The 16012-nt window shown below is 39.8% G+C and overlaps 1 protein-coding gene across 2 annotated transcripts in view; it reads right to left on the bottom strand.

Moving 5' to 3' along the window:
• Positions 1–676: 676 nt before the first annotated feature.
• IMPG1 (interphotoreceptor matrix proteoglycan 1) overlaps positions 677–16012 on the bottom strand; it is a 152139-nt gene continuing 136803 nt past the window's right edge. For both annotated transcript variants that reach the window (XM_011942932.1, XM_011942933.1), the window contains 3 exons: positions 9553–9751; positions 3214–3286; positions 677–1718 (listed from right to left, as the gene is read on the bottom strand). In XM_011942932.1, the coding sequence (XP_011798322.1) occupies positions 1686–1718; positions 3214–3286; positions 9553–9751 (305 nt within the window). In that variant the 3' untranslated portion in view covers positions 677–1685. The remainder of the gene's footprint in view (positions 1719–3213; positions 3287–9552; positions 9752–16012) is intronic.

The following is a 16012-nucleotide window of genomic DNA, read 5'->3' as shown; positions in this document are numbered from 1 at the left end:
GTACGCACACACCGAAGTTAGTGTGAGGAAGTAGTCAATGAAGTTATTATAGGACGACATTGTTCGTCTGTGGTGGAAGACAGGATTGGTATGGGAATGGTGATGAAAGCTAGGTGTTTGTGAGGGTTTGTAACCCTTATGGGGCACTACCACTTCCCAAAAAATTGTCTCCATTATTAAGAACATTTTGTTTTTATTTGTGTGTGTGTGTGTGTGTGTGCGTGTTTGAGACACAGTCTCACTCTGTTGCTCAGGCTGGAGTGCAGTGGTGTGATCTTGGCTCACTGCAACCTCCACCTCCTGGGTTCAAGTGATTCTCCTCCCTCAGCATCCCGAGTAACTGGGACTACAGTCACGTGCTACCACACCCAGCTAAGTTTTGTATTTTTAGTAGAGATGGGGGTTTCGCCATGTTGCCCAGGCTGGTCTCAAACTCTTGACCTCAAGTGATTCACCTGCCTTGGCCTCCCAAAGTGCTGAGATTATAGGGGTGAGCCACTGTGCTTGGCCTGTTTTTATTTTTGAAGCTTACTGTTAAATGTTGCTTTCTGTGTTTGCTACTTTGTTGTCTTTTGGCATGATTTTCATGTCAAATTTTCATGCTTAAAATCATTTATTGAATACATAAAGCAAATCTAGAGAATATCTACTAAAACATAGGCTCATTAAAAACCTATGAGTATAGTGCTTTTACTTTATTGAAATTAAGGTTTTGCAAATATATCTGATATTAGAACATTTGAAAGAGATACAGACATTCATTTTTCATTAAGCAGCGCATTAAAAATGGATGGAATTGGATTACACTGATGCCAGTCTAGGTATACACACACCAAAACTGGTGCGAGGAAGTATTCTGGTCATTATAGAAGACATTGGTCATCTGTGGTAGGAGACAGGAATTGATTATGTCATATAGTACAACTTCACCCTTCTCCCAATATACCATCTTCTTTAAAAATAGCTTTGTGTAGTAACAAGAAAAGTAAGATTTTCCATGGTATGTATATCTGAACCTCAGTTTCTTTTAAAGAACAATTCAAAGATTATTGGCAACAAAACAGTCTACTATGTAAGCAGTAGTTGCGTATAAAACTAGTGTGCCTAATAACTGCAAACTGAGGTTTGTGTTTATCAGACATTGTAGTGTGGAGCATATATACACTCACTACAGCGCCTACACACTACATACATTCATGCATTTAGAGAGACCTGCATCTCCCTGCATACATAGTCCTCTTTTAAATGTACATTCTAGCATATAAAGAGTTTGCTTCCCAATAAATTGTTCAGTCCCTAAACAATAAGTAAGCTGTGCTTGTTGCAAATGATCTATGAGTAAAATTTTCAGGGAAGCTGTAAGCAAACCTGGTTTACGATCACTTTGACTATCATCCAAGACTAGTAAAAATGTATTTCACTGATTGCATTTGGAGTTTTAATATAAGTGTCTTTTTCTTCAGAATTTACTGGTTGTCAAGTATATTACTCTTCTATACTTGAAATATGGTGTCTGCTGATTCTCAGTGTTGACTGTATGCCTGGATTTTGATGACCAGTGAATATGCCAGCCTCCCATTTTCCTTGAGAAAGCAAATCATCTCTCTTGAGATAGCCTAAATTATAATTGTACATTTTCAGTTTTTAATTTCCTTCCCAATCTTGATGGTTAAATTCTTCATATTCTACGGTAATTCAGAATTTCTTTTACTGATTACCTGAAAGAGAAATAGTTTTAAGAACTTAAGAAATGCCACCCAAGGTCAAACCAATGGTTCATTCCAATATTACTGCCACTGGTAGATAAGAGGATGTGCTTGCCATTTATGACATCTTCTTTGAAATGTTGAAGATGGCCTCAAAATATGCTTAACTTTATAACTGACTAGAAATGTACTCCATGCCCTCTTAAGCGTAAATTCTCAGGCTGACCCATCTCATGGAGCAGGAGTGGCAGATAGTCTGTGAATGAGTCACCATATTCCCATCCAACCATAGTAGACACCGTTAATGTATTACAGCATGCTTCCTCAGGGAACTCATGTCTCCTCTGAGTGTCCGTCAACACAGAAATCCACGTAGCCAAGAATAATCAGCACTGACACTTGTTCCGGCCTTGAAGTAAGATGTAGTTCTTCAAGTTTACTTCCTACTGTGAAAATTATCACTTCCTTTTATTTATTTGAAATGTGATCCATAATTCTATCTGGTACTTCAGGATTTAGTTGGACATTTTGTCAATATCAGATCCTGTGTCCTATTGTCATTTTATGGCCCTAGTCTAAACTTTTTCTTTTTTTCCAATTTTCTTTGTTTCAGGAAACTAAAGTGGCACACATTCTCAGTATGCACTTGGATACACAAAATTATTATTAGCATTTGGTGTGATTACCCCAGTATCCTTGATCATGTATTGACTGTGATAACTTTTGTAGGTGCAAACTTTGAGGCATTTGTTTTTATCCAGCACTGTAGACTTTAGATAAAGTAGACATTGGCTGACTATCACCAGTTGTTTCTATCAAAGACTATAATTTTTGAAAATGGGTAGTTTTAGGCTAAAGATTGTCCAAGGCTTTTTTCCCCAAAGTTATTTTAAAAAACTATGTCAACTATATATAAATTGCTTATAGACAAGTTATTTTCCTTTGTAAAATAAAATTATTTTAGTAAAATAAGTCGATTAAGTGAGTATTTTAAAAGAGATGTCTAGGACACTGAAAAATATCTATCTGAAGGTGAACTTTTACGAATTTTTTGAAGTTACTCATTGTTCACAAATCTTGTTTCTTCATATTTTCTGCATATTTTTCCTTTAGCTGATTATTATTTGAAATTGAAAGTATATAAAATTATTCAATGCCAGGAATATAAGTTATTATTGTAAAGATTTCAACCTTAAAATATACTTGATAAATTACATGTATATTTTTATAAGAAATGGTTGGGAATATTATAAGATACTTGGATTGGTTTTGTTATTCTGTTGTTTTATCTACACATTTCGGTTAGTCCCAGCCTTCTGACTCTAGAAAATATCCCCTTGCACTAGAAATACCCTTTTGCACTAGAAAATATCCTCCCCTTAAAACAGTAAATTATAAAATATCTTGCTTATTTCTATTTAAAACGAGGGACAGAAATGTTTTTAATTTCCTTCAAAAGTCAAGTTTAGTAATTACAACCAACTTATAAAAGAAAGCATGATTTTACCTTGTTATTTTGTTGATTTTGGAACTTTTTAACACTAGTTTTGTATGCTTGATTTTCAGAGTGATCTGGCAACCTACAAAAGAAAGCAAAAACATAGTATCTTGTTTCTTGGGCTTATCAACATTAATAGTAACTACATCTTTCTACTATTTTAGTTTTAATATCATGACAAGTGAAAATAGATAATATATTTTTGCAGGTGTCTTCCACTTGAGTTGGAAGAAGTGTGCTTTCAGCATTTGCCCTGAGTTTTGTCTTTTAGTTGGCTTACTATTTCTTAGGCAGTGGTCTCAGAAGGACTGAAGGATTACAAAACATAGATTTATTTCTCAAGTCAAGTTCTGAGTTGTAGTTGCTGAAAAACAACTCTATAATAGCATATTGCTAATAAAATTTAAACCACAATAAAATGTCACCTTATTTCAGTTAGAATGGCTATTATCAAAAATCCAAAAGATAACAAGTGTTATCGAGGATGTAGAGAAAAGGGAACCCTTATACCCTGTTGGTGGGAATATAAATTAGTACAGTCATTATGGAAAACTGTCTGTAGGTTCCTAAAAAAATTAAAAATAGGACTACCATATGATCGAGCAATCCCACTACTGGATATCTAGCCAAAGAAGATGAAATCAGTATATCAAAGAGATACCTGCACTCCCATATATATTGCAGCAGTATTCATAATACCCAAGATTTGGAGTCAACCTGTGTTCATCAATAAAGTGTGATATATATGTATCACATATATAATTATAAAATTACATATAAATTATATAGTTTTATATATAATATAGTTATATATAATTTATATGTAATTATATATAATATATACTATATATAATAGAATACTATTAAGTCATTAAAAGGATGAAATCCTGTTATTTGCCACAACATGGATGAACCTAGAAGACATTATATTAAGTGAAATAAGCCAGACACAAACAAATATTGCAAGCTCTCACTCATGTGGAATTTAAAAAGCTGATCTCATAGAAACACAAAATAGAACAGTAGTTACCAGAGACCAGGGAGGGGAGGGAGGAGGGTATCATGGAGAGAGATTGGTCAATGGGTACAAAGTTACAATTAGGTAGGTGGAATAAATTCTGGTGTCCTACTGCACAGTAGGATGACTGTAGTTGATGTATATTTCAAAATAGCTAGAAGAGAGGATTTTAAATGTTCTTACTACAAAGAAAGGATAAGTGTTTGAGATGATGGGAATGCTAATTACCCTGATTTAATCATTACACAATGTATACATGTATTGAAATACCACATTGTACCCCATCGATATGTACAATTGTGTGTCAGTTAAATTTTTTTAAAGAAAAAATAAACATTTTTAGACTTTCCTATATACATAATTTCTATTGGTAGTGTATATGCATTTTACATTTTGTGTTTTTCCTCTTTGCATTATAAAATGGGCATAATATTTAGGAGCTATCTTCCTATATATATTCCCTTATTAAACTTTTTTCTTTCTCTCAACATCTGTTTATTACAATTTCAGGGAATGGGAGAAGGACAGAAAATTCCAGTCCTAGTGCTCGATGAGAAGAAGGCAGAGGAGAGAGGAGGAAAAATACAGTTTAAGGAGGTTGAGACCAGGTGCAGTGACTCATACCTATAATCCCAGCACTTTGGTAGACTGACATGGGAGGACTGAGCCAAGGAGTTCGAGACCAGCCTGGGCAACATAGTGAGACCCTAGCTGTACTTTTTTTTTTTTGAGACAGAGTCTCGCTCTGTCAGTCACCCAGTGGAGTGCAGTGGTATCTCAACTCACTGCAACCTCCGTCTCTCAGGTACAAGCGATTCTCCTGCCTCAACCTCCCGAGTAGCTGGGATTACAGGTGCCCGGCACCCCCCTCGGTTATTTTTTGTATGTTTAGTAGAGACAGGGTTTCACCATGTTGGCCAGGATGGTCTCGAACTCCTGACCTCAGGTGATCCACCCACCTCGGCCTCCGAAAGAGCTGGGATTACAGGCGTGAGCCACTGTGCCAGGCCTGTATTTATTTTTTTAAAGGAAGTTGATTAACAGTTTCCTTGTTCCCCGTCCCACCACCTAAGGCAGCATTTTTGGTTCCAATTTGTCCTGGTTGGGAGACTTGAAGGCTTTGAGAATGCCAGGGAGGGGGCAGATGCCTGGGATCAGAACTAAGAGATCACAGGTCAGGGGAATATGGAACTAGAAAACTTCCAGAAGAACTGTCAAGACCAGGAGAGCCATACCTCACTATATGTTCCAAGCGAACTGAGTTGTCTAAAGTGATTGCTCAAATAATTAATCAGATGAAGTTTGGACTACTTTAAATTGGACTATATAAAATCCCAACCTTTTCCTCCCACAAACCTACTCACTAACCAAACCTACCCACTATTCAGTGGAGAAAGAGTGCAAAAGGGAGTTGGTAATAACTATTGAGAGGGAAAAAAAAACTAGACCTCCTTTTCTCCATTTGAGGTGTAGCATGTGAGTGAACCTGTGACTTTGCTGTGATTACAACAAGCACATCCATATGATTAAAACATCCTCATGAATGTCACTTTGTACCATCATTTACTGAAACTGTCCCCTATATTTAGAAACAATTTTCATTATTACAAGTAATGTCACAGAGAGCATATTAGGCCTATTAAATTAAAGTACAAAAGTGAGAATGTTAAGACCTGAAAAGGAAAAGTCAGAATCTACTCTGTTAGATTTAGATTTGCACTCTGTTTTTGTGTATGCATACTGATAATTGTGATTAATAAGAGCCTAACTCATTATACCAAAAAAAGGAAGTTTCAAGTAAGTTCCTAGTATGACAGAATGTATGTATATGACATCCAAAATTGAGGGAACGGTAAAAAATGTATGGAGTATAGTTATAAATATTGGATGGAGGAAAAGAATAGAAGGAAAAATAAAGGTGAAAATGTAATGAGAAACAATGACAAGTAACTGAAGTAATGGAAACTGCTCTTTGTGTGTCAGTGGTAGTCTTCTCCGGAGGGCACTTGCCCTCAGTATCATTTCCCCATCTCATCACTTTCAGGTAGAATAACAAAAACAGCAGCTAAATTTACAGTTCTTTAGAGAACGCTGTTTTCAAAGTTGCAGCACTTGGTGTTCTCATGGATTTGCTTCTGAGTTTAAGTGCCAGGTAGGGAATCTTAGTTTTTCCTTACAGGGCTACCCTTTGTTGACAGAAACAGCTCCAATAATGCTAGTAGTGAGTAGCTTACACTGAAAGGCATCTAATTTATTCCTTACCGAAACCCATGAATTTATTCCTGTTATTCCCATTAGATAGATGAGAAATTTGGAGCTTAAAGGCAGGGGGTGGGGAAGTGGCTTAAAGTCATACCTCGTTGGAGGCAGAGCTCTTAACTTAAATTTGGGTCAAACTTTAAAGCCTCTAATTGTAACCAGTGTCTTATCTATGGTTGATTGGGTTTTAATTTGTCGGCTAATCCTTATATAAATAAATTTCATCACATAAATGATGGCATCTTGGGACGAACAGAAAGAACTGACGGGAGGAGGAGCAGGTCACGGAGATGCACAAGGGATCCTCAGAGCACTGCTGTGGTCCTGTTTCTTCATGAGAATCTGTCTGAAGTAGCTCGTAGGGGCAACAGGGGTTTGTCGTCATGCTGAGGATATCAGGGGTTAATACTTAACATTTAAAAAGGAATATTCAGGAAGTGGAAAAAGGCAAAATTGGGCTGATATGGGAACTTCTCCCTTCTTCCTGAAGAAATTAAGCATCTTTCCCTCCCTCCCTCCCTCTCTTTCTTCCTTCCCCGCTTCCTCTCATCTATTGCCCAGCATCTAGCAGGGTGCCCGGCACATGGTGCTCAAAAATGTTCATTTCTTTCCATTAGTCTAAGGAGCATCAATTTTCTGATGTAGTTGAATCCCATGTTATGCCCCAGAGACAGGCACAGGTGGAGGAAGTAGAGCACCACCAACCTGTTCGAGAGGTGTCTATTTCCGGATCACCTTATGCCTTGCTTTACTGATCTCACTTACGACAACCTAGAAGTAAAGTAATCTTTCTCATTAAAGAAAGAGAAATGTTTAAAATTATGAATTTTACAGCCATCTGAAATACCAAATAGGGCCGATTAAAATAAAAACTGAATACATTCCTGTTCACAAAAGCAGTATACAACCCTCTTCTTATTCACTTTAATCCAGCCTTGTTCATTGACCCTTTCTTTCCACCCCTCAACCTTTCTTTTTTCAGATGGAGTCTTGCTCTGTCACCCAGGCTGGAGTGCATGGTGCGATGTTGGCTCACTGCAACCTCCACCTCCTAGGTTCAAGCGATTCTCCTGCCTCGGCCTCCTGAATAGGTTGGATTACAGGCATGTGCCATCATGCCTGGCTAATTTTTGTGTTTCTGTAGAGACGGGGTTTCACCATGTTGGCCAGGCTGGTCTCCAACTCCTGACCTTAGGTGATCTGCCCACCTCAGCCTCCGAAAGTGCTGGGATTACAGCTCCCAGCCCAACCCTTCTTTCAAATTACAAATGTGGGCTGGTTCCGAACATAGTGAGTTCTCTCAGCTGATTGTTTACGGCCAATTGCAAATGGAAATGCTTGTTCTATTTCTTTCCCTCTTCTTACTACTGCACTTGACTAGCCTAAAACAAAATTTACACAAGTGATACATGAATAGATTCTCATTATTAAAAATCCCGGACCTCAATTTCACTCCATTTCATTGTTAACTGGAATGATAGTTGTGTACCTATTCCACATTTTTGCTATGAATTCACTTACACGTTAGGTTGAACCATGAAAAACTGCCAATATTTGATGATTTGTGACTGACAAAATGGCAGTGCCATATGGTTGAACCTAATATACTTAAAGTACAGTATTGTTATTAATTTATTACATGTACAGGATCTTTTATGCTGCAATTTGCTTTCTCATTTAATGATACGTTATTTTTCCCTCTATGGCAGCTCCAGTAGAGTTATATGTATTGCTGCCTTTAGCTGCTGTTTCACAGTAATGTACTGCACTCTAGGTTAACCATTTCCCTATTGATGGGCTATACAATTGTTTCATGACTCAAAGCAGTAATGCTGTGAACATTTTTGTAAGCATAACTCGGTGCACAGGTACAACTATTTTTGTAGAAATAGTTGTCTAAAAGTAGAGTACCTGAGTCAAATTTAAAATTTTATAGATAATGACAAATTTCTTTTGAAAAAAGGCTTTTCCAGTTTGTATATCCACCAGCAATGCTTGATGGAACTTGCTTTCCTCCATATTCCCACACTGAGTATCATCAATCTTCTTGTGCCAAATTCAAATGGTATCTCCTTATTGTTTTTGGATTTCCCTGATTATAGTGAGATCCAGAATCTTCTGTATTTTACTGGTCATGTGAGTTTCTTCTATGAATCACACCTCTGTATTTTTTGCTTATTTTAATATTCGGATGTTTGTCTTTATTAATACATGTTCATCCTTTGTCTGTAATATAGGTTGCATTATATGGAAACTTTCCTGCTCCCTTTTTGCTCATAAGGCCACCTTCATAACACCTAAAGTCTGGTTCCTGAATAGAAAGCCATTTGTATCTTGCCTCCTTTTCCTTCTTCTAAAAAGCTTCTCTTAACCTTTCTGTCTGGAAATGAAGGAATGGTTAAACACATCGTAACACATCTAGAAAATGGACCATTATGTAATCAGTAAAAATGATGCTACAAAAATATTTCATGATATGGGGAAACATTCTAAGTTTAAAAAAGAGGACTATAAAACAAGAAAGTCTGAATCTATTGTGCTTTAGAAAATTCCATATAAATCAATTTCATGTGAACATGAACACCAAAAGATAATGTGTTGAATTAACGGGATTTTTTTTTTTCTCATAATTTTCTGTATTTCCCAGCTTTCTTATGATGAAAGCTATTATGTTTGCTTTCAAACATCAAATTTTATGCACAAATGCATCCCCAATTAAGGTAGTAGACCAAGTATTCAGTCTTTTAAAGCTGATACAGGTTCTTTCTTCCTTCCCTATTGGTCTTTAGGAACTCTTGCCGGGAAGCCTGGAGCAGGGTTCTCAAAGTGAGATCCTAGAAGCAGCAGCATCAGCCTTACCTGAGCCCCATCCAGACCTACTGAATCAGAAACAGGGCATAGTAAGGTGCAGCCATGTTGTTTTAACAGGCCCTTTTCTGGGTGATTCCTATGCTCACTAAAGTTTAAAAACCATGGGTTGAAAGGACCGTATGAATTTACTCTAATGATGGGTTTCTCAGAAGGATGAGTAATGAGTTCTTGGGTCTATGAAGTTAGCATGCTTGACCCACCTGCATGGAGCTCCTTTTCCCTGGAGGACCTCGCATTCCTTTGTGCCAGGGCCACAGAGGCCCGGTTCCAGACCATCCAGGCCCCCCTGGCTCTCATATCCTGGTTTGCAGCGACACTCCGCTTCCTCAGTCCATTCGTTCTTTATACACTGGGCAAATTCGCCGCAGGCCAGGAACTTGCAGGGATCTGCTTGATCAGCTGTAAGAAATGGGGCAGATGTTAGCGAATGTATGACTCAGCAATGGAACTGGCAGCAGTCAAAGGCAAGAGACCAAATATATTTGCTATTACCTCATTTTGGAGTGGGTTGCACAGTTGTGATATCAGACTGGAGGGAAAAGAGAACCACACTCTGTATCTTTGAAAAATGAATTTACAGATACAAGTGATATTATATTTAGCTCCAAATATAATTATTTACAACCTTCAGTGTGCATCTGAATCATCTGGAGGCCTTGTTAAAACATATTCCTGAGCCCCACACTCAGAGTTCCTGTGCAGGCAGCGTGGAATGGGGACTGAATTCTGGCTCTAAAACAGTTCCAGGTAATGCTGATGCATCTGGTCTGGGGAGCACATTTTGAAAACCGCTGCATTAGAGAATCAGGAATGTTTTGTTACTTAGTTTTTTTGTTTTAAGTAAGCATTTATAAAGCAGTAAAGTCATCATTTATGTTCACGGCCTTGAGAACTCAGGATGATTTCCTGATTTCAAATATAAATTTATCTTGGTCTCTTGCTAAGGCCCTAATGTTAGAGAGTCATTCTTTTGGATGAATTATTTCTTCCCTATTAACATTTAGACTCTCTTCTTTCTTGTCATTAATTGTTCTATTTTACTCTATTCCTAATTCTACAGAGTTGTCTCCAATTGTTTGGAAAGTGGATCAGAAATCAAGAGAATCTCAGATATTTAGCTCTGGAAGGCCAGAGGCCACTGTCTGCCCTTCCTTATCCTTATAAAGCTGAGCACATTGAGCTCTCAGTAGAGAAGCAACTGGCTGGAGTCCCCAAGGGCTGATGGCAGAACCAGAACACGCCTCTTGTCATCAGACCACTGTTGTTTCTGCCCTGGAAGGTTTCCTGTTTAATCACGTCAGCCACTTACTTTTCAGATTATTCTTTAACCAAATACCTATTATGTGCAAAGAACTAGGGAACAGGCAACAGTAAAGCCATTCTTCCAAGAAATTTAGGGGAAGTAAGTAATGCATACAAATAATGCTATACAAGAAGCCCAATATCTTGTAGAGTACAGATCTTCATTTTATTTTATTTTTTGAGATGGAATTTCACCCTGTCACCCAGTCTAGAGGGCGGTGGCACCATCTCGGCTCACTGCAACCTCGGTCTCCTGAGTTCAAGTGATTCTCTTGCCCAGCCTCCCAAGTAGCTGGGATTACAGGTGCCCGCCACCATGCCCGGCTAATTTTTGTATTTTTAGTAGAGATGGGGTTTTGCCAGGCTGGTCTCAAACTCCTGATCTCAGGAGACCCGCCCCTCTCGGCCTCCCAAAGTGCTGGGATTATAGGCGTGAGCCACTGCACCTGGCCACCAGTACAGAGCTTTAAATAAGCTCTAGGGAAGACACGTTTGGAGAAGAGAGCATCATGGAGGGGATCACTTTGACGTGAGAATTTAAAGTGAGTTGCATTTGTCCATACAAAGACTAGGAAAGACATTCCAACTGGAGCCAGCAGCATGAGCAGAGCCACAGAAATGGGAAAGCAACAGAAATGGGAAGAGAGAGCAGAGGGAACCCAGTTAGGAAGGAGCAGAGACTTGTGGATGGAAAAGAAGGGAACTAAGACTGGAAAGGTAAGTTAAGGCAAATATCTAAATGCAGTGCTAAGGAATTTGGACTTTATAGTCAGGTGGGAGCCATGGAGGATTTTTGAGCAAGGGAAGCATATGATCAGAATTGTGCTTTACAAGATACATAAATAGAAAGAATTTTTAGAATTAGGATGACCGGAGATCATCTGGTCCAATATTTCCCAAGTGGGAACATTTGCTGAACTTAATTCAGCAGGATTTGATAAGTTTTACACTAAAAAGAAGTTCAGTGACTAAGTTTTTAAAAATGCTATGTGAAATAAATATAATAGATTTTTCCTCTTTTATCTTGCTCTTTCTTCTTCCAATCCTAGCCCTTTCTTTTTTTACTTTTAAACTTCTTAGAGTTGTTAATAAGCTAATGTCTATTGTGAATCTTTGAGCGGAGAACGTAATCAGCTGCTTTGCCATAATTTCCTTTAGCTCAGCAAGGAATGACCTATGCATCAGTAAAGCGCATAGTAGGCAACACTGGAAAAACAAATTTTTCCAAATCTGGGGGCCCTGAATTGGGTATAATTGAAGAACAAACTCAACCCAGTTTATAAATTGCTTGCTTTCTCCATGTTATTTATTCAGGACCAGTCTACAGAGAAGTAGTAGGAAACTTTAAATCGCCAAGCTTACGTTTTGTTTGCTGTGTACGCCTTCATGGGTACAAGGCAGCTAAGACAACCTTCATTCATTCAACAAATACCAACTTAGACTTTCAAAACCTTCAGCTCTAAGAATTTCAGACCAACTGATTGTTTTAATGTTTATTTTTATCAATATATAAAATTTTACATTTCAGGTAGAATTTTGGAGCTAGAAGGTATTTTAGAGACCTTCTCGACTAATTGTTTCACTTTACAGATGAGGAAGCTGAGAATCAGTGATGTTACCAAGGTCATGCCTGTTTGTGCTGAAGTCCTCTGACTGGTCTCACCCCCATCCCTTCATGGACTGTGTGACAAGTTCCAGGGAAGGGCAGAGCCCCAAGGGGGAGCTGTGGGACCACTTTGCTAACAAATTGGCCCTCTCTGCTAATATGGCAAGTGAAGGCAATTAGAATTAGAGTCAAAACAAGAGACTATTACAGTAATTTGTAGAGCAACTCACACTGCTTCCACTCTTATTACCTTAAACATATTTTCCCTAGGTATTTTTATGATCCTCTTTACTTTCATGTCATTTTTCAAGGGACACCTAAAACTTTAGGCTTTAGGCAAAGACGGAAAACTGGATGTGGGCTGATTTTGGGGAGATAGAGCCATGGAAGGGATAGAAAAGATTGGCTCTATGAAAGATGAATGGAAGTTTAACTAGCAGAACTTTTGTAAGCAAACTTTTCCCTATGTTGTTATCATTGTCTTTATTTGCCATATCCCAAAGACATTTTTCCTTAGAATAATGAACTTATTCATGGGTAGGCCATACCAATATTTGTTTCTTCCTTTTGTTTTGAGATGGAGTCTCGCTCTTGTTCCCTAGGGCGGAGTGCAGTGGCATCATCTCGGCTCACTGCAATCTCTGCCTCCCAGGTTCAAGCGATTCTCCTGCCTCAGCCTCCCGAGTAGCTGGGCCTACAGGTGCCCTCCACCACACCCAGCTAATTTTTGTATTTTTAGTAGAGACGGGGTTTCACCATGTTGGCCAGGCTGGTCTCAAACTCCTGACTTCAGGTGATCTGCCTGTCTCAGCCTCCCAAAATGCTGGGATTACAGGCATGAGCCACTACGCCTGGTCTCTTGTCTCTTCCTTAATACATCCCAGAGCATGTGTACAAGACATATTAGTTTGAACTTCCTACTCTTTGCTATTGATTTGATCAATAGTAATAATCTATATGCTATGCTGCAACAACTGAAAATGTTTTGTTCTGAACATGGTCGAAAGCTTGGAAAGAAGCGGGCAAAGAGACTAGAGCTCAATGGTAGATTTGGGAGAAAAAAGTAGATGCCATTGTCTAGAATATTTTCAAGTCATGATCAAATTGTGTTTGGGTCCGAGGAAGTGAAATCCTCATGATTAGTGTGTAGACAAATTGGTCTATAATTGCCTTCGCTGCCTGGATTTGTTTGAATTCCCTTCAAACTATTTATTTATTTATTTACTTTTTGAGACAGAGTTTCACTCTTGTTACCCAGGCTGGAATGCAATGGCACAATCTTGGCTCACTGCAACCTCTGCCTCCCAGGTTCAAGTGATTCTCCTGCCTCAGCATCCCTAGTAGCTGGGATTACAGGCATGTGCCACCACACCTGGCTAATTTTGTGTTTTTAGTAGAGATGGGGTTTCTCCATGTTGGTTATGGCTGATCTTGAGCTCCTGACCTCAGGTGATACACCCGCCTCAGCCTCCCAAAGTGCAGGGATTATAGGTGTGAGCCACCGCGTCTGCCCCAAACCATTTATTTTTACTGTTGGTACTATAGAGAGACTCCACCATGATCCTGTACCACGTTTAATAAATACATAGTATGATTTGAGGCATTCTCTGGGCTTACTATAATTGTTTGCTGGCAAAATGACTTAGCTTTCTATTCTTAAGCCATGCAGATAGCTCTTCTACACAGCATATTTGACAGTCTCTCCGTAGAGGCAGTCCAGGGCACTTGACCTCAGCAAGCAGATCTGTGTCAGTGGCTGCTCATTAGTAGTTGGTGGGAAGATCCAGATCCAGCCTGGCCAGAGGTCCGGGCCTAGTCTACTAGCATCCCAGTAGATGCTGGCTGTATTCAGAAGAGACATGTAATTGCATTTCAGGCCTTGTCCCTGGAGTGTCCCTGGGGATCATGACCCTGAACTTCCAGCTTCAGTGGAAAGGGCAGTTATTTACATAAACAGGGAGCCCACACTTATCAAGGGCCATTATTTGTTTGGCACAGTGCTGGGCACTTTCAACATGTGTCTTCAATCATATTCACAGCAGCCTCTCAAATCCATATGGATATTGCTGACATCATTTTCATCAGTGAGAAAACGGAAGCCCATTTTGGCTAGTAAGTATTATCCAAGATTAACATTCATATCTATTTACAATGTTTGGCTTTTTAAATCATTCTAGAGGTTTTCAAATATGGGGTTTCCAGGAGACACTTCAGGACTCCAAGGGGCTCATAAGGGATGAGGGAAAAAGAATGAGAGGCCCCCCGCCCCAACACTGGCATTGCCATTCTCACTCGCAGACGTATCAGACTCTATGAATGCTTTCCTTTAAATAAAGGCTCCCCTAACTAAACAAAAGCTCAAATCCACTGTCTGCTCCACCCTTTCATGAGGCAGAGTGTTGCTTGTAGAAAGTACAGTCTGATACTACAGTGGCTTCAAATTTTTTTCCTCTTGTTCAAATATGACAGCAATGAATGTGTCTTGAAATAAGTGAGCTGCCATGTGGGGCTTGGAAATACTTGTATCATTCTGAGATTTCCAGTGCAAGCGCATTGGATGTAACAGTTTCTCCCCTGGATTTACTTATATAATGTCTTCTGTGTGCATTTCAAAGGTACTGAAAAGCAATCCCAGTTGGTGACTGAGAAAGTTTGTTTCCCAGCTCTCCATCAAGTGATCAAAAAGCATTTAAATGATGTCCCCTGCCTGCAGGGAACACCTTGAGGCATTTTACAGTCAAAGTTAAAAAGATCGTGGTCCTCGTCACCAAAAAGTTTATAAATTCATGGAGATCATAGGTCCCTGGTGGTCCAAGACTGCCTCTTTTTCAAGCCTCTTGTTTCTGGTCCCAAGTGCACTTATGTTTATCAGGCCTGAAAATAGGCTTTCCCTGTCTGCCAGACCTCAGAGGGTCTCAATCCCTTTTCTCCAACTCAAGATCGTGCCCCCCGAGACACCCCCGCTCCGGCTCCGCCCCTCAACCTTGACCTGCTCTTGCCGCCTGTCCTACTGGCTGTGTGCTCAGTGCCTTCATCTCCCTAACATTTATCGTATCATCATCTCCTTCTTTTGCGCTGTCCCATTTTACTCACGTGTTGGACAGAAAGCGATACATCTCCTTTGATTGGATCCTGTCCAAGGGCAAGGTTTCACCTCAGCTTGCCTGTAAAATTCAGGCTTCACTTTGACTGGCTGGGCTGAGGTCCCGCTGGGTCTCTTTCGTGGACTTTTTTTTCAATGCGATGAAACCTAAGTCTCGCTAGATGGCGCTCAATAGCAAAAGAAGCAAGAGTAGACATCGGGAATGACATTTTAAGCACCCCAGCTGATTTCTGACTTCTTAAAAACCACTGCGCCTTGCGTGTTGGTGGAGGGAAGCGAGGTCTGCAAGGAATTCACGCGGTAGCAGGAGCAGCTCCAGGGGACCGCTTGATAGAGCCATTATTACTCCGTGATTACAGCGGCAGATCGGGCCTGCCTGGCGGGGGTAATGTGGTGGAAACTCCTGGATCATCTTTTCCCATTTCAAAAAGGCAGAGCTAAGACTCAGGAATCCAGACGCTTCCCGCGCTGCCACGCCCTGGCGCCCAGCGTGACAAAACTTCACGCCTGAACAAAGTGACAGACTTTTGGTTGCATCGGCGCGGGGGTGGGGGGGTCAACCCCGCTGCACGCTCGCTCTTGCTGGCTGCTCCTGCTGGCCTCCTCGCCCTCCCTTTCCCCACTTATTATCAAGGCTTTGTGGTCATGG

This window comes from Colobus angolensis, unplaced genomic scaffold (genome assembly GCF_000951035.1).
Source record: "Colobus angolensis palliatus isolate OR3802 unplaced genomic scaffold, Cang.pa_1.0 Scaffold213, whole genome shotgun sequence".
Classification (NCBI taxonomy): domain Eukaryota; kingdom Metazoa; phylum Chordata; class Mammalia; order Primates; family Cercopithecidae; genus Colobus; species Colobus angolensis.
Note: the sequence above shows the minus strand (reverse complement) of the source record. Positions and strands in the feature narration are given on the sequence as shown.